The 23337-nt window shown below is 44.2% G+C and overlaps 4 protein-coding genes and 1 pseudogene across 8 annotated transcripts; all 5 read right to left on the reverse strand.

Moving 5' to 3' along the window:
* LOC8074026 lies at positions 1098–2028 on the reverse strand (annotated as a pseudogene).
* On the reverse strand, positions 3465–10253 carry LOC8074027. 4 transcript variants are annotated; one of them, XM_021465248.1, is made up of 4 exons: positions 9587–10253; positions 7394–7449; positions 5084–5139; positions 3465–4604 (listed from the first exon to the last, which is right to left on the reverse strand). In XM_021465248.1, exon 4 carries the CDS (start codon positions 4313–4315, stop codon positions 3611–3613), a length of 705 nt encoding a protein of 234 aa, XP_021320923.1. In that variant the 5' UTR covers positions 4316–4604; positions 5084–5139; positions 7394–7449; positions 9587–10253; the 3' UTR covers positions 3465–3610. The 4 variants fall into 4 exon arrangements, with proteins under 4 accessions (XP_021320923.1, XP_002444950.1, XP_021320925.1 ...); XM_002444905.2 differs by lacking the exons at positions 3465–4604; positions 5084–5139 and adding an exon at positions 5781–6788 and having other exon boundaries at positions 9587–10236; XM_021465250.1 differs by lacking the exons at positions 3465–4604; positions 5084–5139 and adding an exon at positions 5781–6933 and having other exon boundaries at positions 9587–10236.
* On the reverse strand, positions 8121–9588 carry LOC8074028. The gene has a single exon (XM_002444906.2). The coding sequence runs from the start codon at positions 8984–8986 to the stop codon at positions 8282–8284; it is 705 nt and encodes a 234-aa protein (XP_002444951.1). The 5' UTR covers positions 8987–9588; the 3' UTR covers positions 8121–8281.
* On the reverse strand, positions 11868–16043 carry LOC8074029. Of its 2 annotated transcripts, XM_021465251.1 has the most exons (3): positions 15766–16034; positions 13496–13558; positions 11868–13045 (listed from the first exon to the last, which is right to left on the reverse strand). In XM_021465251.1, exon 3 carries the CDS (start codon positions 12715–12717, stop codon positions 12013–12015), a length of 705 nt encoding a protein of 234 aa, XP_021320926.1. In that variant the 5' UTR covers positions 12718–13045; positions 13496–13558; positions 15766–16034; the 3' UTR covers positions 11868–12012. The 2 variants fall into 2 exon arrangements, with proteins under 2 accessions (XP_021320926.1, XP_002444952.2); XM_002444907.2 differs by having other exon boundaries at positions 13496–16043.
* Positions 20177–21484, reverse strand: LOC8074031. The gene has a single exon (XM_002444909.2). It carries the CDS (start codon positions 21200–21202, stop codon positions 20498–20500), a length of 705 nt encoding a protein of 234 aa, XP_002444954.1. The 5' UTR covers positions 21203–21484; the 3' UTR covers positions 20177–20497.

Genomic DNA, 23337 nt, shown 5'->3' on the forward strand with positions numbered 1-23337 from the left:
GGTTAAGCACACAAGCTCACTGACACTGATCGTGCTGTACACTTCCCTCAAGCTTTCTCAAACTATTGCACGTCGTCCAAATGATCTAAGAAGGCAAAGAGATTGCTGTCTTTCAAGCTCTGCAGACTGCAGCTGTTCCTCGACATCCATCCATGTCACTGGAGCAAGGGCTCGAAGGCACACTAGCAGATCTGAGGTGGCAACCAAGCTATGGTTGTAGTGGAAACTGTACTGCTTTGTTTTCCCTAGAAATGACAGAGAAGGACATATGAAGAGAAGCTGCTCCAAGATGTGTTCTTGGCTATGGTTTTGCCTCTATATATAACGATACAAGCTGGTGAAGAAAGTGACGTTGCTGACCTTGTAGACAACAAGAATCAAATCGATAATGCTGTGTCGTGCTCCTGCAACGAAACTAGATGATACCCTTTTTTTTGGTTGGCTTGATCAGCTTGAGAGGCATCTCTAACTGCAGTGGAGCTTATGATCCACATGTGATGTCTAGGTCAGAAGCGGCAAACTCATCTGCACGAGTGTGTACTTTAATGTCTTATTGAGATTGTGAGATCGGTGAGTAATCTTGCATCCAGAGTAAAATAGACGGGAGGAACAGTTGACTTCACAATTCATGTGAAAGCATTGCTGGCCTCCTTGGCCTGCCTGCTCTACTTACAACATTCAGAATCTGAATTCTGAATCGCATCATCATGTTCCAAGTATTGGCAACAAGAATCAGCACGGCAGCTCACTCCAGTGCTGGTTGCTGTCATATTCCATGTGTGTTATTCCATCTTCCTGAAACCGGGTTTTTTTTTTCTTTGGGAACTGGCAAGCTATTAGTTCTTGAGAGCAAGATCAAGTTTACAAGGATCTTGTGCCTGCTGTTGAGCCACATCCCATGTGAATACTAACAGTGGGCATCTCATTGTAATTTTCAAATACAAACATGAACTACTAATCTTTAGATAAATTACTTTGACATGATCAAGCTTCAAATGAAACTCCCACTTTCTTGTGACTGATTAACTGTTTACCTGTTATCCATGTCAAGTTATATGAAAATTAAGAAAGATACCACAAAAATTGACAGCACCAGATGGACCAAAGCTTTGATTTGTATAGATTAAATTTCTTTCTATATACTTTCTCTCATATTTACATAAAAAATGATGATCAGCAGATCCTCTAAAAGGTGGATGCTAATCACAGGCTGCCAGACTTTGTATGATCTATCTACAAATTAAGAGTATTCAGAAGAGAAACTCTGCTCTGGATCAATGTCCTGAACAAAGCCTCAACTCCGCTCTCAAGATCAACAATGTCCAACTCTAACTCCTGCAATTTTCTGGAATGTCTTGGAGACAAGAGACCACTTGCTACGACTCGGCACCGCAATTTGATTTGTCAAGAGATGTGACGACGTTTCTAGCATGGAGACCGCAACCTCTCTGGCTTCAGACAATAGCTTGATGACCCTGCGGTGTTCCTGATCAGCTGCAATGGCCTTCTTGCTGATCTTCTTGAACTGTTTCTGTGGCATATCTTCACCAATCGGATGTAGGACTGGATCATGACTAGCACAGCTGCATCGTCTCCTCTCTTGAGAGCCACCTGCATGTCCATGATGCTCATCTTGAGTTCTCCAAAGCTCTCTTGCATGGTGTTGCAAAGATCAAGCAAGACAAGTGAGCGCTCCAGCTCTTCTTCCACTGCTTTCCTCTGCTGTGTAACTTGGCTGCTGAGTAAGCATGCCAGTTCGCTGATGCAGTTGTAGACTTCTCCAAGCTTTCTCAAACCATGGCACATGGTTCCAATGGTCACAGATGATGAAGAAAGTGTTGTCTTCACGCTCTGGAGCTGCTCATCAGCATCGACTTCGTTGGAGCAGGGGCTAGAAGGCACGCTAGCAGATCTGAGATGGTAAGCCACGGTAGTAGTAGAAATTGTAGTGCTATTTTGTTCTCTAGAAAGTAATAAGAGAAGAGAGCTGGTGCTGAACTGCTTCAGGCCTTGTTTGGATGTAGTCGGTTTCGCATCAATCCACATGTGTTGGATTGGATTGGAGTAGAACTTGAACTAAATTCCACCCCAATCCACTCCAACACATGTGGATCGAGGTGAATCCGACAACATCCAAACAAAGCGTCAATGGTGTCAACTGGCTGTAGTTTGCCTCTTTATATAACCAAACAAAATGAAGAAATGAACTCAACGACAGTATCGACAGGAATCTCATTGATGGGAGGTGTTGTGCTGCTGCAACAAAACCACCTATTTGCATGACAAGCTGATTCTTTTTGGTTGTTTGCTTGCTTAGATAAGAGGCAAAATGGTGTACACGAGTGTGTAGTTTAATGTTAGATCCAGATCATGACATCAGTGAGCAAGCTATGCAACGCGAGATTTAGAGCTGTTACGATGCTGGTAGAGTGGTGGAGGCAGCAGTTGACCTCATTGTTCATGCCTGCTAAACTGTTGACTGGTTCTGGTGAATCCTCATGCAACATCACTGGCATGTTCATTTTTTTTTGGTTTAATTGTAGCGTGCAGCACATCTTCAGCAATCTCAAGATGATCTACTGACGTCTTTATAATTTGGTGGCTTTGTGCATATTGTCCTCCTGTTATCCACAACAAATCATGACAGTTCAGTCTAGCGCATTCGTGCATCCTCAAATCATGTATATTGTTACAAAGCAGTGTGGGTGTCAATCTGGTTGATAAACACTTGTAAATGATTTTTTTATGTATCATTCAAGTGAAATCTTGATGAAATTACTCAATTATCTTACCTTTTTCAGTCAATTTGAAGATCAACGCTCTGAAAAAAAGAGAACAGAAAGAAACATATTAATAACTAATAAGAGAGAGGACAGAAAGATCTAGCATTTCATTTTGGTGGGTCAAATTATGAATGTATAGCCAAATAGTACTCATACACATAGGGTAGAAATAGATGGCACAAGTTCCTAGGAAATATAATGCAATTACTATAAGAGTTCCATGATTTTTTTAAGGAAAAAGAAGGGGTAAAAGATAAAGGTGCATACAAAGAGAACTAGAGAAGGTCCAAGTTACTAATATCTAACTGTGCAGTCCAATTTTCTTCTTATAATACAATGATATATAGCTCTCCTCGCCTCATGTTCAAGAAAAAAATTGTGCAGTTGCAAGTTACTGGTTTGGAACCGGCATGTTTTAGCTAGGGAGAGCAAGATCCACTGTATGAGGATCTATTGCTTGTTGAGGCACATCTCATTTGAACAAAAATATTATGTCCAACTCATTTTTCTCATAATGATGTCGAATACTGGGAACATGTGTCCATAACAGTTCAAAAGATGCAGACCTAGTTCCACATTTTTTGTTTTGCTGATTTGCATGATGTACAACAAAAAGAAATCACAGGAAAGAGTACACACCAAAAAATAGTCACAAGAGAGACGAGAGGAGACAAAACGAAATAGACCAAAAAAATTGCCTCTCAATTAATGTATATTTCTGTACACTTTCTATCATATATCTGTACATACAAAATTGTTTGTATGATCAGCAAATCCTCTAAAAGGTGGACGCCAATCACAGGGGGTCAGAGTGTTGTATGATCGGTCTACAAGCTAAGAGTATTGAGAAGAGAAACTCTGCTCTGGATCAATGTCCTGAACAAAGTCCCGACTCTGCTCTCAAGATCAACAATGTCCAGCTCCAACCCTTGCAATTGCTCCGCTTCGTACACAATTCTCTTCTTTTGGAATGACCTGGAGACGAGTGACCACTTGCTAGAACTCGGCATCACAATTTGCTTCGACAAGAGATGCAACGTCGATTCAAGGACCGACATGGCAATCTCTCTCGCTTCAGCAACCAGCTTGATCACCCTGCATCCTTCGATATCAGAGGCCGTCTTCTTGTTGACCTTCTTGAACAGCTTCTGCGCCTTCTTGGCTGAGCGCACATAGCACTGAATCTTGGTCTGGAGAGCCGCGTCGTCTCTTCTTTTGAGAGCCAATTGCATCTCCTGGACGCTGGCCTTGAGCTCTACAAAGCTCTCTTGCACGGTGCTGCAGAGGTCGAGCAGGATGAGGGAGTGCTCGAGCTCCTCCTCCACTGCCTTCCTCTGGCTGATGGGCATGCATGTGAGGGCGTCTATGCGGTCATAGATGCTCCCGAGCTTGCTCAGATCACCCACCATGGTTTCGATGGTGGCTGAAGGCGATGAGATGGCTGCCTTCAGGCTCTGTAGCTGTTCCTCAACATCGGTCTCTTTGGAGCAAGGGCTTGAAGGCATGCTCACAGATCTCAGGTGGCACGCCATCCTTGGAATTGGTGAAAGTTGTGACACACTGAAACTTCTTGGAGTGGGAATGAAGAAAAATAAAAGGCAAGCTGCTGAATGGTGTCTTCTGGGCTTCGGCTTCCTTGTTTATATAGCGAAGGAGGTGGATGCCACTGCAGAGCTGAACTAGCAGACAGGGAGAATCATTCTCATGTGTGACCGTGTTCTCATGCACTGCAACCAAAAGCCAGGTAGCCAACTAATGGAAGGGCGCCTCATTGCTCACTGTACGAGGCTGTCATGTCTGCGCTATGGCTGGCAAGCTCGCCTGCACGGATGGAAGGGCATCAAGATTAGCATCTGATCCAGATCATCAGATGAATTAATTAGCCTGCAAGTTGCCGGTAGAGGGGTGAACATCTAGTTGACTTCGACTCCCAGCTCAAGGTTCGGTCCTTCCCTTGCATTCCGATCTAATGGGTTCTGTTATTTTTAATTGAAACAAGCATCTCTGGCATGTTCAAAGTTTTTTGTTTAATTGAAGCGTGTAGCACCTTTGGCAATCTCAAGATGATCTACATACGTGTTTTGTAATTTTTGAGGCTTAGCTAGAGTATGCCGTGCTCCTGTTGTCTGCAACAAATCATGACAATTCAGTCTAGTGCATCTGTGCATCATCTAACCCTTCTTGAATGGATAGGGCAGTGTTGGTGTCATGCAAGTCATCTGGTTGCTAAACACTTAATTCAATGAATTTTCTATATATCATTATAGTGAAATATTATGAAATTACTGAAACTTTCTTACCTTTGGTTTCACTCTGAAGAGTCTTGCTCAGAGGGTTCACTCTGAAGATCCATTCTCTGTAAAAAAAACAATTATGAGAAGCTAGAAGGAACCATATTATAAGAAAAAGAGCAAAAAGATCTAACATATTCATTTTGGTTGTATAAAACTATGAGTGTATAGCTTAATTATAATCATATATAGAGCAGAAGTAGATGGAACATAGTCCTGTGAAATAAAATACAACTATAAGAGATTCATGTTTTTTTTAGGAAACAGGAGGGGTAAAACCCCTACTGATTATATATATTAATAAAAAAGATAAAGGTATATGCAAAGAGAAGGACCATATTAATATCCTGCACAGGATTCCACTCAATAATAAATGCTAAGTTATTAGTTTCTTGGAAACAAATCGTTGTACGAGAGAAATTCTCAAGGTTTGGAGTTGGCATATTTTAGGTAGGGAGCAGGAGATCCACTGTATAAGGATCTTGGGCTTGCTGTTAGGGCACATATCATGTGAAAAAGAATATTATGGCCAACTCATTTTCTCATACTGATGTTGAATACCAGAAAAACGTGTATCTCCATAACAGCTCAAAATGATGCAGACCTTAGTCACTGTTTGGCTGGCCTTTGCATGATGTAAAAAAAAGATTCATAGGCAAGGATGCACACCATAAAATTAGCCACGAGAGAGAGAGACAGTCTGCCAACAGGAAATGGAACAAAAACTTTGCCTCTCATTTGAGTAATTTTCTGTACACTTCCTTACATATATATATTTGTACATACAAAATTGTTTGTATGATCAGCAAATCCTCTAAAAGGCGGATGCTAATCGCAGGGTGTCAGAGTTGCTGACTTGTTGTATGATCTGTCTACAAGCTAAGAGTATTCAGAAGAGAAACTCTGCTCTGGATCAACGTCCTGAACAAAGTCCCAACTCCACTTTCAATACCAACAATGTCCAGCTCCAACCCTTGCAACTGCTCCGCCTCACATATGATTCTCTTCTTTTGGAACGTCTTGGAGACAAGTGACCACTTGCTAGAACTTGGCATCGCAATTTGCTTCAACAGGAGATGAAATGTTGATTCGAGGATTGACACGGCAATCTCCCTTGCTTCAGCAACCAGGTTGATCACCCTGCATCCTTCGATGGCAGAAGCAGTCTTCTTGTTGACCTTCTTGAACAGCTTCTGTGCCTTCTTGACCAAGCGCGCATAGCACTGAACCCTGGTCTGGAGAGCCGCGTCGTCTCCTCTTTTGACAGCCAACTGCATCTCCTGGACAATGAACTTGAGCTCCACGAAGCTCTCTTGCTCGGCACTGCAGAGGTCGAGTAGGACGAGGGAGCGCTCAAGCTCCTCTTCCACTGCTTTCCTCTGGCTGCTGGGCAGGCATGTGAGTGCATCTATGTGGATGTAGATGCTCCCGAGCATGCTCAGACCATCGACCATGGTTTCGATGGTCGCTGAAGGCAGAGAGATGGCAGCTTTGAGGCTCAGAATCTGTTCCTCAACATCTGTCTTGCTAGGGCTCGAAGGCAGGCTCGCAGATCTCATGTGGTATGCCATCTTTGGATTCAGTGAAAGCTGTGAAACACTGCAGCCTCTGGGAGTGGGAAAGAAGAAAGATCAAAGGCAAGCTGTTGCAATGGTGTCTTCCAGGCTTCGGCTTCCTTGTTTATATAGCAAAGGAGGTGAATGCAACTGCAGAGCTGAACCAGCAGACAGGGAGAATCATTCTCATGTGTGAACAACTACATGCTCAAGCGCTGCCACCGAAGAAAACTAATAAGAATTGCATTGCCCATTGGGCTTGATTACAAGGCTGCCATGTCTGTGCTATGGCCGGCAAGCTCGCTGCATGGACGAAAGGGCATCGAGATTAGCATCTGATCTAGATCGTGAGATGGATTAATTAGCCTGCAAGTTGCCAGTGGAGGGGCGAACATCTAGTTGACTTCGCCTCCCAGCTCCAGGTTCCCATGCATTCCGAACTGGTGGGTTCTGCTATGTTTAATTGAAGTGAGCACAGCTGGCATATTCATTATTTTTGTTTAATTGAAGCATGTAACACCTTTGGCAATCTACAAGATGATCTACAAAGGTGTTTTGTAATTTTGTGGTTTTCCTAGAGCATGCCGTGCTCTTATCTGCAACAAATCATGACAATAGTGCATTCGTGCATCCTTTGACCCTTCTCTATTGGAAGAGTAGTGTTGGTGTCATGCAAGTCATCTGGTTGCTAAACACCTATTTTTATGAATTTGCTATGTATCATTCAAGTTAAATCTTGATGAAATTACTGAAACTTTCTTACCTTTGGGTTCACTCTGAAGATTCATGCTCTCAAGGTTCACTCTGAAGATCCATGCTCTGGAAAAGAAAAATAATTAAAAGAGGCTAGATGGAACCATATTATAATAAGAAAAAGAAGGACAAAAAGATCTAACAAATTCATTTTGGTGGGTAAAATTATAAATGAACACCATAATTATAAGCATACATAGAGCAGAAGTAGATGGCACACGATCCTTGAAATACAATACAACTATAAGAGAACCATGTTTTTTTCTGGAGAAAACTGGAGGGGTAAAACCCCTACTGATTATATTTGTTAATCAAAAATATAAAGGTGTAAACAAAGAGAAGGCCTATATTAATATCAACTGTGCAGTTGTACTGGATTCCACTCAATAAACAATGCTAAATTATTGGTTTCTTGGGAACAAATCGTGGTAGGAGATAAATTCTCATAGTTTGGAGTTGGCATGTCTTAGCTAGGGAGAGCAAGATCCACTGTACAAGGATCTTGGTTTTGCTGTTAAGGCACATCTCATGTGAACAGGAATATTATGGCCAACTCATTTTTCTCATACTAATGTTGAATACCAAAACGTGTATTTCAATAACAGGAGAGAGACCAATTGCCAAAAACATAATGTTCACCTTAGCTCTAGTTTTGCTGACCATTGCATGATGTAAAACAAAAAAGGAAAGACCGGCAAGGATGCACACCATAAAATGAGCCACAAGAGAGAGACCAATTGCCAACAAGAAATTGACCAAAAACTTTGCCTATCATTTGAGTAATTTTCTGTACATTCTCTCATATATATGTACACACAACAAAATTGTTTGTATGATCAGCGAATCCTCTAAAAGGCGGATGCTAATCGCAGGGGGTCAGAGTTGTTGTATGATCTGTCTACAAGCTAAGAGTATTAAGAAGAGCCACTCTGCTCTGGATCAACGTCCTGAACAATGTCCCAACTCCGCTCTCAAGATCAACAATGTCCAATTCCAACCCTTGCAACTGCTCCGCATTGCACATGATTGTCTTCTTTTGGAACGACTTGGAGACAAGCGACCACTTGCTAGAACTTGGCATCGCGATTTGTTTCGACAGGAGATGCAATGTCGATTCAAGGATTGACACAGCAATCTCCCTCGCTTCAGAGACCAGGTTGATCAACCTGCATCCTTTGATGTCAGTAGCAGCCTTCTTGTTGACCTTCTTGAACAGCTTTTGTGCCTTCTTGACCGAGCGCACATAGCACTGTATCTTGGTTTGGAGAGCCACGCCGTCTCCTCTTCTGAGAGCCATCTGCATCTCCTGGACAGTGGCCTTGAGCTCCACAAAGCTCTCTTTCATGGCGCTGCAGAGGTCGAGCAGGACGAGGGAGCGCTCGAGCTCCTCTTCCACTGCTCTCCTCTGGCTGCTGGGCAGGCCTGTGAGGGCATCTATGTGGATGTAGATGCTCCCGAGCTTGCTGAGACCATCGACCATGGTTTCGATGGTTGCTGAAGGCGATGAGACAGCTGCCTTCAGGCTCTGTAGCTGTTCCTCAACACTGGTCTTGCTGGAGCGAGGGCTCGAAGGAACGCTAGCAGATCTCATGTGGTATGCCATCCTTAGCACTGATGAAAGCTATGAGGCTACTAGAATAGAAGAGAGGACAAAGACAAGCTGCTACAATGGTGTCTCTTCTTGGCTTTGGCTTCCTTGTTTATATAGCGAGAGACCCTGAAGCAACTGTACAGCTGAACCAGCAGACAAGGAGAATCGTTTTCATGTGTGGGCAACTGCGTGCTCAGACGCTGCAACCGAAGCGAAGAATCTCATCACGCATTGAGCTTGATCACAGGGCTGTCATGTCTGCATTATGGCTGACAAGCTTGCCAGCACGGGCGAAAGGGGCGTCAAGATTAGCATCCGATCCAGATCGTGAGATCTTTAATTGGTCTGCAGGTTGCCGATGGAGGGTGGCCTTTAGCTCCCGGCTCCCAAAGCATTCCAATCCGGTGGGTTCTGCTTTGTGTGCCCGCTTGCACCGAAGTATCCTCAGTCATCGTTAGATGATTCAGCTTGCTATCGTGCTGTCATGTCGCAATTAGTGGCAGCAGCAACGAATCCGCTTGAGCGTGTAATTAAGATGATGCACACGCTTGCCATGGATTACAAAAACAGGAGAGAAAAGTGTAAGGGGAAGAAGAGGCAGGTGGGGCTGACCAGATCGTTGCGGAAAGGCCCACCCCCCAAGAGTTTAGCGGCGAACCAGAGGCGGCGGCGGCGGCGGCCTTGGTCCTTGGGGGTCGTCCTGCCGTTGCCCTCGCTTCTTGGAGACCATGGGGGTGACTCACGGGGCGCCGGCGGTGGAGATGCTGGCGCTAAATTGGCTCTCCATCCGGAACAGGGGCAGCGGAAGCGGCCGGCGGTGACAGGAGGGGAAGCCTCGCGACAGTGAAATGATAAGTCATGGCAGAATTACTCTTGCCTGATTTGTTTTTGCTGCGAGAGAAAAAACTGGCGGATTCGACTGATACACAAGCGAATCGGTTGTCAATTGGGCTACGGCCAGTTTGCAACTAAAAAATTTAGATGATTATTATTAAATGTGACTGGAATAATTGTCAAACTCAAGATGATCGTGTTCTATAATTTTGTGGCTTTGCCTATGCATGTTGTGCTGGTTGTTAGCGTCAGCCTCCATGTCTGCGTGAAGGCTGTAGATCACACCGCCCACTGGTTTTGCTTCCACAAGTGTCCGTATTAGCTTACAGCAGGTACTCTAACTAACAAAAAGATTAAGGCACTTTTTTCCAAGGCCTTGTTTAGTTCACCTCAAAAACCAAAAAATTTTCAAGATTTCCAATCACATCGAATCTTTCGGTATATGTATAAAGCATTAAATATATACAAAAATAAAAACTAATTGCACAGTTTAACTATAAATCGCGAGACAAATCTTTTGATCCTAGTTAGTCCATGATTAGACAATATTTGCCATAAATAAACGAAAATGCTACGGTAGCGAAATCCAAAATATTTTCGCATCTAAACAAGGCCCAGTTCGTGTTGTGAACAGTCACTGGCGTCTTCATCGGGCACTTTCACGATTTGAGAGTGAAACGTGTATAAGAGTCTGACACAAGCCAAAGTTGCCTTTCACGGAAAAACAGTACGATATGATCAGTGGGTAGCTGAGATCTAGAGCAAGAGTGATCATCTGGTTGCTAAATATTTATTTTTATGAATTTGTTATGTCATTCAATTAAATCTTGATGAAATTATTGAGGCCTTGTTTAGTTCGCGAATTTCTTTTGGATTTGGCTACTGTAGTATTTTCGTTTATGTTTAACAATTGTTGTCTAATCATGGACTAACTAGACTTAAAAGATCCATTTCACAAATTACAGATAAACTGTGTAATTAGTCATTTTTTATCCATATTTAATGTTTCATGCATCTATCTAAAGATTCGATGTAACGGAGAATCTTAAAAATTAAACAAGGCCTGAAACTTTCTTACATTTGGGTTCACTCTGAAGATTCATGCTCTGAGGATTTACTTTGAAGATCCATGCTCTGGGAAAAAAAACAATTATAAGAGGCTAGATGGAACCATATTAATAAGAAAAACAAGGACAAAAATTTCTAACAAATTCATTTTGGTGGGAAAAATTATGAGAGTATACCGTAATTGTACTCATATATGGAGCAGAAGTAGATCACACAAGGTCCTGTGAAATACAAATACAACTATATAAGATATATGTTTTTTTCTGGAGTAAACTGGAGGGGTATAAAACCCCAACTGATTATATATGTTAATAAAAAAGATAAAGGTATATATAATAGGCCTACTCCCGTATAGGATTTAGAAGTCGTTTAGGATAACGACACGGTCTTCAAAACACAACTTTGACATCTTATTTATAAAAATATTTAGGAAAGAATGATATATGTATACTTTTATGAAAGAATTTTTCAAGACAAATCTATTCATATAATTTTCACATTTGCAAACTCAACAATTTAAAAGTTATTGATGATTTTTATTCCCAATATTTGACCCAAACATTGTCCAAAACGACTTCTAAATCCTTTACGGAGGGATATTAATATCAACAGTTCAGTTGTACATGATTCCACTCAACAGTAAATGCTAAATTATTGGTTTCTTGGAAACAAATTGTGGTAGGAGATAAATTCTCATAGTTTGGAGTTGGCATGTCTTAGGTAGGGAGAGCGAGATCCACTGTACAAGGATCTTGGGTTTGCTGTTAAGGCACATCTCATGTGTACAGGAATATGGCCAACTCATTTTCTCATACTGATGTTGACTACCAAATAACGTGTATTTCCAATTTTCCATAACAGCTCAAATGATGTTCAGCTTAGCCCTAGTTTCACTGACCTTTGCATGATGTTAAAAAAAAGGAATGACCAGCAAGGATGCACACCAAAAAACTACCCACAAGAGAGAGAGACACCAACTGCGAACAGGAAATTCACCAAAAACTTTGCCTCTCATTTGAGTAATTTTCTGTAAATATTCTCTCATATATATGTACACACAAAATTGTTTGTATATCAGCAAATCCTCTAAAAGGCGGATGCTAATCGCAGGGGGTCAGAGTTGTTGCATGATCTGTCTACAAGCTAAGAGTATTCAGAAGGGACACTCTGCTCTGGATCAATGTCCTGAACAGTGTCCCAACTCTGCTGTCAAGATCAACAATGTCCAGCTCCAACCCTTGCAACTGCTCCGCTTCGCACATGATTGTCTTCTTTTGGAATGACTTGGAGACAAGCGACCACTTGCTAGAACTTGGCATCGCGATTTGCTTCGACAGGAGATGCAATGTTGATTTGAGGATTGACAAGGCAATCTCCCTCGCTTCAGCAACCAGGTTGATCACCCTGCATCCTTTGATGTCAGAAGCAGTCTTCTTGTTGAACTTCTTGAACATCTTCTGTGCCTTCTTGACCAAGCGCGCATAGCACTGAATCTTGGTCTGGAGAGCCGCATCATCTCCTCTTTTGAGAGCCAACTGCATCTCCTGGACAGTGGCCTTGAGCTCCACAAAGCTCTCTTGCACGGCGCTGCAGAGGTCGAGCAAGACGAGAGAGCGCTCAAGCTCCTCCTCCACTGCCTTCCTCTGGCTGCTAGGCAGGCATGCGACTGCATCTATGCGGTGATAGATGCTCCCAAGCTTGCTCAGACCATCGACCATGGTTTCGATGGTTGCTGAAGGCAGGGAGATGGCTGCTTTCAGGCTCAGAATCTGTTCGTCAACAGAAGTCTCGCTGGAGCGAGGGCTCGAAGGCATGCTAGCAGATCTCAGGTGGCAAGCCATCCTTGGAATTGGTGAAAGCTGTGAAACACTGAAACTTCTTGGAGCGGGAGAGAAGAAAGATAAAAGACAGGCGGCTGCAATGGTGTCTTCCGGGCTTGAGCTTCCTTGTTTATATAGCAAAGGAGGTGGATGCAACTGCACAGCTTAACCAGCCGACATGGAGAATCGGATGCAACTGCAGAGCTGAACCAGCAGACATGGAGAATCATTCCATGTGTGACCAACTGGGTGCTCATGCACTGCAACCAAAGCTAACTAATAAGAACTGCATTGCCCATTGATCTTGATTACGAGGCTGTCATGTCTGCACTATGGCTAGCAAGCTCGCCTGCACGAATGAAATGGAGTGGAGATTAGCATCAGATCTAGATCGTGAGATGGATTATTAGCATGCAAGCTGCCGGTGGAGGGGCGAACATCGAGTTGACTTCACCTCCCAGCTCCAGGTTCCCATGCATGCCCATCTGGTGGGTTCTGATATGTTCAAATTGAAGTGAGCATCCTGGCAAGCTCATTCTTTTCTATTATTGAGGCGCGCAGCACCTTTGGCAATATCAAGACGATCTACAGACGTGTTTTATATTTTGTCACTTTGCTAGAGCATGTTGTGCTCCGGTTGTCTGCAGGTCTAATGCATTCGTGCATCCTCTAAACCTTCTCTAATGGATGGAGCAGTGTTGGTGTCATGCAAATCATCTGGTTGCTAAACACTTATTTTAATGAATTGGGTATGTATCATTCAAGTGAAATCTTGATGAAATTACTGAAATTTTCATACCTTTGGGTTCACTCCGAGGGTTCATGCTCTGACGGTTTAGGGTTCACTCTGAAGATGCATGTTCTGAAAAAAAATATAAGAGGCTAGATGGAACCATATTAATAACAAAAGGAAGGACAAAAAGATCTAACAAATTCATTTTGGAGGGTAAAATTATGAATGCATAGCCTAATTATACTCATACATAGAGCAGAAGTAGTTGGCACAAAGTCCTGTGAAATACAGTACAACTATAAGAGATCCATGTTTTTTTTACGGAAACTGGAGGTGTAAAAACCTATATATTAATAAAAAAAGAAGATAAAGGTGTATACAAACTTTAGGACCATATTAAGGACTCCTCTCAATAATAAATTCTAAGTTATTGGTTTCTTGGAAACAAACTGTGGTAGGAGATAAATTCTCATGGTTTGGAGTTGGCATGTTTTAGGTAACGAGAGCAAGTTCAGTGTATAAGGATCTTTTGCTTGCTGTTGCGGAACAATAAGGATCTTGGGCTTGCTGTTGAGGCACATCTCATGTGAACAAGAATATTATGGCCAACTCATTTTCTCATACCGATGCAGAATACCAAAAACGTGTATTTCCATAACAGCTCTAATCTAATGATGTTGACCTTAGTTATAGTTTTGTTGGCCGTTGCATGATGTAAAAAATAACGGAATCACTGGCAAGGATGCAGACCATAAAATTAACCACCAGGGAAAGACCAACTACCAACAGAAAATGGACCAAAAACTTTGCCTTTCACTTGAGTAATTTTCTGTACACTTTCTGACATATATATCTGTACATACAAAATTGTTTGGAAGATCAGCAAATCCTCTAAAAGGCGGATGCTAATCGCAGGGGGTCGGAGTTGTTGTATGATCTGTCTACAAGCTAAGAGCATTCAGAAGAGACACTCTGCTCTGGATCAACGTCCTGAACAATGTCCCAACTCTGCTCTCAAGATCAACAATGTCCAGTTCCAACCCTTGCAATTGATCCGCCTCGCACAGGACTTTCTTCTTTTGGAGCGACTTGGAGACAAGCGACCACTTGCTAGAACTTGGCACTGCAATTTGCTTTGACAGGAGATGCAATGTCGATTCAAGGATTGACACAGCAATCTGCCTCGCTTCAGCAACCAGGTTGATCACCCTGCATCCTTTGATGTCAGAAGAAGTCTTATTGTTGACCTTCTTGAACAACTTCTGTGCCTTCTTGACCAAGCGCACATAGCGGTGAACCCTGGTCTGGAGAGCTGCATCGTCTCCTCTTTTGAGAGCCAACTGCATCTCCTGGACAGTGGCCTTGAGCTCCACGAAGCTCTCTTGGACGGCGCTGCAGAGGTCGAGCTGGACGAGGGAGCTCTCGAGCTCCTCCTCCACTGCCTTCCTCTGGCTACTGGGCAGCACGTCAATGCAGTTGTAGATGCTTCCAAGCTTGCTCAGACCATCGACCATGGTATCGATGGTCGCTGAAGGCAATGAGACGGCTGCCTTCAGGCTTTGCAGCTGTTCCTCAACATCGGTCTTGCTGGAGCGAGGGCTCGAAGGCACGCTCGCAGATCTCAGGTGGTATGCCATCCTTGGAATTGATGAAAGCTGTGAAGCTGCTAGAAATGGAAGAGAGGACAAGATCAAAGGCAAGCTGCTATACAATGGTGTCTCTTGTGGGCTTCAGCTTCCTTGTTTATATAGCGAGAGAGGCTGAAGCAACTGCAGAGCTCAACCAGCAGACAAAGGGAATCATTCTCATGTGTGGTGTGACCAACTGCGTGCTCATGCGCAGCAACCGAAGCCAAGAATCTCATCAAGCATTGAGCTTGATTACAACGCTGGCATGTCTGCACTATGGCTAGCAAGCTCGATTGCACGGGCGAAAGGGCATCGAGATTAGCAATCTGATCCAGATCGTAAGATGCACTAGCTGGTCTGCAAGTTGTCTGTGGATGGACGAACAGCTAGTTGACTTGCTCGCCTCAGCCGCTCCAGGCTCCAAAGCATTCCGATCTGATGGGTTCAGGGTTGCGTGCTCTCGCTTGCATCGAAGTATCCTCAACCATCCACGTGTTGCTGCAATTCTTGATGATTCAGCTTGCAATCGCGCTGTCATGTCGCAAACAGAGGATACGATTTCCACCCTATCTCATATCTCTATCCCAACCTCCATATCCCACAATCCAAACGCCAATCCGCTCGAGCGTGTAACTAAGATGATGCACACGCTTGCCATGGATTAAAATAATGGTGGGAGAGAAAGCATCAGGTGGGGGTGGGGCTGACCAGATCGTTGCCGGAGTCCGGGTCGTAGTCCTGGGTGGCGGGCGTCAACCGAGAGTCCCACCCCACGAGTTCGGCGGCGAACTCGAGACGGCGGCGGCGGCGGTTCGTGGGGGTCGTACTGCCGGTGCCCTCCGCATTGGCGACCATGAGGGTGACCCGCCGGCGGAAGAGATGAGGGGCGCTGAATTGGCTCTCCATCCGGAACAGGGCCACAGGGGCAGTGGAAGCCGCCGGCGGCGACCGCAGGCGAGGGAAGCATCGCGACTGTGAAATGTGGCCCACAATTTGGGCGGGCCATGGTCACACAGTTTGCAAAATGCCCCCTCATTTGGATAATTTTATTAATAGCGACTGAAATATTTGACAAACTCAAAATGATTTACTAACGTGTCACTCATTTGAAAAACAGGGGAAAGAGATTGTAGAATCGTCTCTCCCTTTCCTCTGGAATCCTACAGCTATCCAGCGATTTCACATTAATGAAAAAAATCCACTTTGATTTATGGTTTTCTCTTCTTAAGCTGAAGCCCGAAGGCAAAGCGCATGAACAAGAGGGTGATCAGCACCACTGTCACTGTTCAGTAGAGTAGGTCACAAAGCTGACTAGTACAGTACTACTCCCTACGTCCAATATGAGCCTATTATCCATTAAGTGGTATTTTTTTTATCACAACAAATCAGCGAACAGTTATTTCAGTCATGATTTTTAATGTATTCTAGCATTCAAAATTTTTGTTCAGATATAATGCATTCTAGAGAATAAAAAATAATTTTACAGTAAATACTTTTCATTTATCAATCAATTATCATTAATCACGTTGATGACAACATCTAATTATGAAATAAAATAAGGATACATGTGTCTTTTATATTCTCTTTTAATTTATCTTAAAATTCCTAGAACGTATTATATTATAGGACAGAAGTAGTACATGTTTTGAGATGCTTGGTGTGGGGGTATAGACCTCTATACCCTTACGGCTAGACTTAGGCTAGGAGGCTTGGCCCATTACGAGACAAGCTCAAGGTTTGATCCGATAGCTTAGAGTTTCGCGCAAGGAAACAAGACGTGGAGATCAAGCAGGATTCTAGTCGGTTAGAATAGGAATTGATATCGAACTATCTATGGCAATTGTAACCGACTAGGATTAGTTTCCAGATCTGTAACCCTGCCCTCCGGACTATATAAGGAGAGGCAAGGGACCCCCTAGGACATCATATTCTCTCAACACAAATCAATACAATCAGACGCAGGACGTAGGTATTACGCCAACTCGGCGGCCGAACCTGGATAAAAAGCTTGTCCGTGTCTTGCGTCACCATCGAGTTCGTAGTTTGCGCACCGTCTACCGATAAACTACTACCGTGGGTATACCCCAAGGTAGACTGCCGACCAGCTTTCGTCGACAGTGGCGCGCCAGGTAGGGGGTGTGCGTACGACTTCTCCGACGAACAAGATGGCCATCATCCCCGACTTCGCGGCCATGGCGGGCGACTTCACGTTCACCGTCAGCTTCAACAACTTCACCGCCATGACCACGGAGGAGGTGTAGATCCGATCTGCGCCAACCACTTCTTCATCGACGTCGGCGGCGGCTTCAACCACGCTGGCTACGACTCTGACTACTCCAGCAACGTCTCCGACCACGCCGACAATGCGTCACCCGTTTCCCTGCTACAAAGGGAGGCAGATCGACAACACCGACCTGCTCGGGCCATCGACCAAATTGTTTAGCCTACTTGCTCTGACCACCAGTCGCAATAATAATCGCCGCGAAGAACGGCGCTACGACAGCCGCGACCACCATCACGACAAGTCAAGCAACTCTCCCGACCAGACTTTCGTCCAAAGATAAGTACAATTCTAATATTTTATTTATTTTTGGCATAATATCTTTAATATTATTATTCTTCAAAATAACTTTTTTAGCCGACTAGTTTTTTCTCCTACACGAGCTTTCCAGAGCCGGTACTGTCTCCGACTCCTCCCTACACGTGCACGAGATCCGCCCTCTGCGTTCCGGGTGGTCGGCAGTAGCTCTCTGACGTGGCTGACAATCCTACGCGTGCCTAGGTTCCGCACCTCATGCTGATTGTTGGCTAGACCAGAGCTGGTACAACCTCTGACGAATTAACTACTCGTGCTAATTTTATAACAAATCTAAAACTTATCTTAGTACTGATTTTTTATCTAAAGGTTATTTATACATCATGTACTACCAATTCTTTATATTTATTTTTCACGAGTTTGGCCCAGTCGACAAGCTACGCTTGGAGACTCGTCGACTATTCCCTACGCTGTGCCCGGGGACTGCTCCGACCACCGAGCACGTTTACGTTCCCAACCACGCTCGGGGACTTGTCGACTACTCTCTATGCTGTGCTCGAAGACTGTGCCGACCACCGAGCACGTTTACGTTCCCAACCACGCTCGGGGACTTGTCGACTACTCTCTATGCTGTGCTCGAAGACTGTGCCGACCACCGAGCACGTTTACGTTCCCAACCACGCTCGGGGACTTGTCCACCGGTCCCTACGCCGTGCTCGGGGACTGTGCCGACCACCGAGCACTATACGCTCGGAAACTGTTCGACCAGCTTACCAATTTGAGAGTTTTGGGACTGTACCGACCACCGAGCACTATACGCTCGGGGACTGGTCGACCAGCCCACCAATTTGAGAATTTTGGGACTGTACCGACCACCGAGCACTATACGCTCGGGGACTGGTCGACCAGCCCACCAATTTGAGAATTCGGGGACTGTACCGACCACCGAACGTTATATGCTCGGGGACTGGTCGATTAGTCTATTCAATTGCAGACGGACTGGTAAATTCAATTTTTTAGACCTTGCTACAAGGCTCATACTTCGCCTTCCAGCAAGCTCGGAGACTACATCGGTACGATGCATCTGGCGATGCATCTCAGTTTCAGAATTTCTTTGAGGACTTTTCTTTTGACCCTGGCACCACGTGCCTACGTCACCTACTACCAGGCTCGGGGACTAAGTGGGCACACTTCACCTTGCGGTGAATATGCTTGCTTTTTTGAGGTCTATACTTTTCAGAAAAGTAAAGTGGGCACACTTCACCAGGAAAGAAATCTTTTTTAATTTGGAGCGCCATGCATTCTTCGAACAACCTGCTTCTTTGATGTCAATGTTGATCAACTGTCTTTTGAGTTGGTCAAAGTACCGTTGCAACTGTTTGGGCGACTCTTTTGTTTACTGAAGACGTCAAGCCTCACTGATCGAAGAAGCTCAAGACGACGTGTTACATCACAATACATGGTGCTCGGGGACTAGCTGTGGGGGTATAGACCCCTATATCCTTACGGCTAGACTTGGGCCAGGAGGCTTGGCCCATTACGAGACAAGCTCAAGGTTTGATCCGACAGCTTGGAGTTTCGCGCAAGGAAACAAGACGTGGAGATCAAGCAGGATTCTAGTCGGTTAGAATAGGAATTGATATCGAACTATCTATGGCAATTGTAAGCGACTAGGATTAGTTTCCAGATCTGTAACCCTGCCCTCCGGACTATATAAGGAGAGGCAAGAGACCCCCTAGGACATCATATTCTCTCAACACAAATCAATACAACCAGACGCAGGACGTAGGTATTACGCCAACTCGGCGGCCGAACCTGGATAAAAAGCTTGTCCGTGTCTTGCGTCACCATCGAGTTCGTAGTTTGCGCACCGTCTACCGATAAACTACTACCGTGGGTATACCCCAAGGTAGACTGCCGGCTAGCTTTCGTCGACACTTGGCTACATGCCTTTTTCCCCTCCCATCTTATCTCACGTAAATTTATTTCATATGTTTTCCATTCTTGTTTTGTGAATACTCTTTTATTCTATTCATGTGTTTTTCTCTTTCCTCTGCTTTCATTCAAGTAAAATTTGGATACAATTACTCAGTTTTTCTTACATTCCGTGTCACTTTGAATATTTAAGCTCTGAAAAAACTTACAAGAGACTAGAAACGACAATATTAATAAGAGAGAAAAAATTCTAACAATTCACTTTGGTGCGTCAAATTATAAGTGCATAGTCAATATACTCGTACATAGTGTAGAAACAGGTAGCAAAATTTCCTAACAAATACAAACTATAAGATATCCATATATTTTAGAAGAAAATTGGATCTGTAAAATCCCTGCTGATTATATATATTAATAAAAAATATAAAGGTCCATACACAGAGAAGTTCCTTGTTAATATCTAATGGTTTCACAGGATTCAACATTCAATCAGAATTCCTAAGTTGTTTGTTTCTTGGAAATAAGTCGTGGTATTACTAGATAAACTCTAGTGGTTTGGAGTTGGTATGTTTTATCTAGGCAGAGCAAGATCCACTATGTAAGGAAAGTGTGCTTGCTGTTGAGGCGCATCTCATGTGAACAAGAATATTCTGGCCAACTCATTTTTCTTATACTGATATTGAACATAGGAGAACTTGTATTTGCATAACAGTTCAAATGATATGACCTTAGTACTTGATTGGCTTGCCTTTGCATGACAGGCAAGCATGCACACAATAAAATTAATCACAAGAGATAGACCAACTCTCAACAGGAAATGTACCAAAAACTGTGTCTTTCATTTGAGGAATTTTCTGTACACTTTCTGGACATATATACATATCTACATACAAAATTGTTTGTATGATCAGCAGATCCTGTAAAAGGCGGATGCTAATCGCAGGGGGTCAGAGTTGTTGTATGGTCTGTCTACAAGCTAAGAGTATTCAGAAGAGAGACTCTGCTCTGGATCAACGTCCTGAACAAAGTCCCAACTCCGCTCTCAAGACCAACGATGTCCAGCTCCAACCCTTGCAACTGCTCTGCCTCGCACATGATTCTCTTCTTTTGGTATGACTTGGAGACAAGTGACCACTTGCTAGAACTTGGAACCGCAGTTTGCTTCGACAGGAGATGCAATATCGATTCGAGGATCGACAAGGCAATTTCCCTCGCTTCAGCGACCAGGTTGATCACCCTGCATCCTTCGATGTTAGAGGCAGTCTTCTTGTTGACCTTCTTGAACAGCTTCTGCGCCTTCTTAGCTGAGCGCGCGTAGCACTGAATCTTGGTCTGAAGAGCCGCGTTGTCTCCTCTTTTGAGAGCCAACTGCATCTCCTGGACACTGGCTTTGAGTTCCACAAAGCTCTCTTGAATGGCGCTGCAGAGGTCAAGCAGGACGAGAGAGCACTCGAGCTCCTCCTCCACTGCCTTTCTCTGGCTGCTGGGCAAGCATGCGAGCACATCGATGCAGTTGTAGATGCTCCTGAGCTTGCTCAGACCATCGACCATGGTTTCGATGGTCACTGAAGGCAGAGAGATGGCTGCTTTCAGGCTCAGAATCTGTTCCTCAACAGAGGTCTCGCTGGAGCGAGGGCTCGAAGGCATGCTAGCAGATCTGAGGTGGCACGCCATCCTTGGAATTGGTGAAAGCTTTGAAACACTGAAACTTCTGAGAGTGGGAGAGAAGAAAGATCAAAGGCAAGCTGCTGCAATGTTGTCTTCCGGGCTTCAGCTTCGTTGTTTATATAGCGGCGGAGGTGGATGCAACTACAGCTGAAACAGCAGACAAGGAGAATCATTCTCATGTGTAATCAACTGCGTGCTCAGACGCTGGAACTGAAAGCCAACTAATAAGAACTGCATTGTCCATTGAGCTTGATTACGAGGCTGTCATGTCTGCGCTATGGCTGGCAAGCTCACCTACAAGGACGTAAGGGCGTCGAGATTAGCATATGATCCAGATCGTGAGATGGATTAAATAGCCTGCAAGTTGCCGGTAGAGGGGTGGACATCTAGTTGACTTCGCCTCCCAGCTCCAGGTTCCCATGTATTCTGATCTAATGGGTTCTGATATGTTTAATTGAAGCAAGCATCGCTGGCATGTTCTCTTATTTTTCTTTTTTTGGTTTAATTGAAGCGTGTAGCAGCTTTGGCAATCTCAAGATAATCTAAAACCATGTTTTGTATTTTTGTGGCTTTGCTATAGCATGTTGTGCTCCTGATGTCTGCAATAAATCATAACAATTCAGTCTAGCGCATATGTGCATTCTCTAACCCTTCTCTAACGGATAGAGGCACAGAACAGTGTTGGTGTCACGTGAGTCATCTGGTTGCTAAACACTTATTTTAAAGAATTTGCTATGTTTCATTCAAAGAGAAATCTTGATGCAATTAAATTAACTTTCTTACCTTTGGGTTCACTTTGAAGATTCATGCTCTGTGGGTTCACTCTGAAGATCCATGCTCTGAAAAAAACAATTATAAGAGGCTAGAAAGAGCCATGTTAATAAGAAAAAGAGACAAATAAGATATAATAAATTCATTTTGGTGGTCAAACTATCAGTGTATAGCCTAATTATACTCATACATAGAGCAGACGTGGATGGCACAAAGTCCAGTGAAATACCATACAACTATAAGAGATTCATGGTTTTTTGGAGGAAACTGGAGGGGTAAAACCACTACTGATTATATATGTTAATAAAAAAGATAAAGGTGTATTCAAAGAGAAGGCCCATATTAATATCAACTGTGCAGTTGTACAGGAATCCAGTATTCCAGTCAATAGTAAATGGTAAATTATTGGTTTCTTGGAAACAAATCATGGTAGGAGATAAATTCTCATGGTTTGGAGTTGTAAGTTTAGGAATGATTGATTGTGTTCCATTGATGTGTACAAGGATTACATATAGGGGCAGCTAGGGTGGCTCGCAGGCCTACCGCATGGGCCCAATTACATTCCCTAATACAAGGCCTAATTACATCATGCTAACACTCCCCCTCAGTCTAATCGGGAGCATCGCTAACGGTCAGGCTGGACCGAAACTCCTGGAACAAGGAAGTAGGAAGACCTTTGGTGAAGACGTCGGCGTACTGCGATGTCGTAGGGACATGGAGAACTCGAACGTGACCAAGGGCAACCTTCTCTCGAACAAAATGGAGATCGATCTCAACATGCTTCGTCCGCTGATGCTGCACAGGATTGCTGGAGAGATAGACAGCACTAACGTTGTCACAGTAGACCAAAGTAGCACGGTGAGGAGGACGCTGGAGCTCAACAAGTAACTGTCGTAACCAAGTGGCTTCAGCGACACCGTTTGCTACAGCACGATACTCGGCCTCGGCACTAGACCGAGAGACGGTGTGCTGCCGCTTGGAGGACCAAGACACCAAATTGTCTCCAAGGAAGACTGCATAGCCGGAGGTCGATCGTCACGTGTCAGGACATCCGGCCCAATCTGCATCTGTGTAGACAACGAGCTCAGCAAGAGGCGAGCGGCGCAAGGTCAGTCCAAGTGTCGTAGTACCCTGTAAATAGCGTAAGATGCGCTTCAGGTCAGCGAGGTGAGGCTCTCGAGGATCATGCATGTAAAGGCAAATCTGCTGGACAGCAAAAGCAATATCTGGCCTCGTGAAGGTCAAGTACTGAAGAGCACCTGCTAAGCTGCGGTACTGGGTGGCATCGCCAACAGGAGTCCCATATGCGGATAGTTTGGAGTGAAGATCCACAGGTGTGCTGCACGGCTTGCACGTACTCATCCCGGCGC

This window comes from Sorghum bicolor, chromosome 7 (genome assembly GCF_000003195.3).
Source record: "Sorghum bicolor cultivar BTx623 chromosome 7, Sorghum_bicolor_NCBIv3, whole genome shotgun sequence".
In the NCBI taxonomy this organism is placed as follows: domain Eukaryota; kingdom Viridiplantae; phylum Streptophyta; class Magnoliopsida; order Poales; family Poaceae; genus Sorghum; species Sorghum bicolor.

Bases quoted from the DNA above. Each gene is read 5' to 3' on its own strand.
- LOC8074031 (XM_002444909.2), bottom strand. From the start codon at position 21,202: ATGGCGTGCCACCTCAGATCTGCTAGCATGCCTTCGAGCCCTCGCTCC.
- LOC8074027 (XM_021465248.1), bottom strand. From the start codon at position 4,315: ATGGCGTGCCACCTGAGATCTGTGAGCATGCCTTCAAGCCCTTGCTCC.
- LOC8074029 (XM_021465251.1), bottom strand. From the start codon at position 12,717: ATGGCTTGCCACCTGAGATCTGCTAGCATGCCTTCGAGCCCTCGCTCC.
- LOC8074028 (XM_002444906.2), bottom strand. From the start codon at position 8,986: ATGGCATACCACATGAGATCTGCTAGCGTTCCTTCGAGCCCTCGCTCC.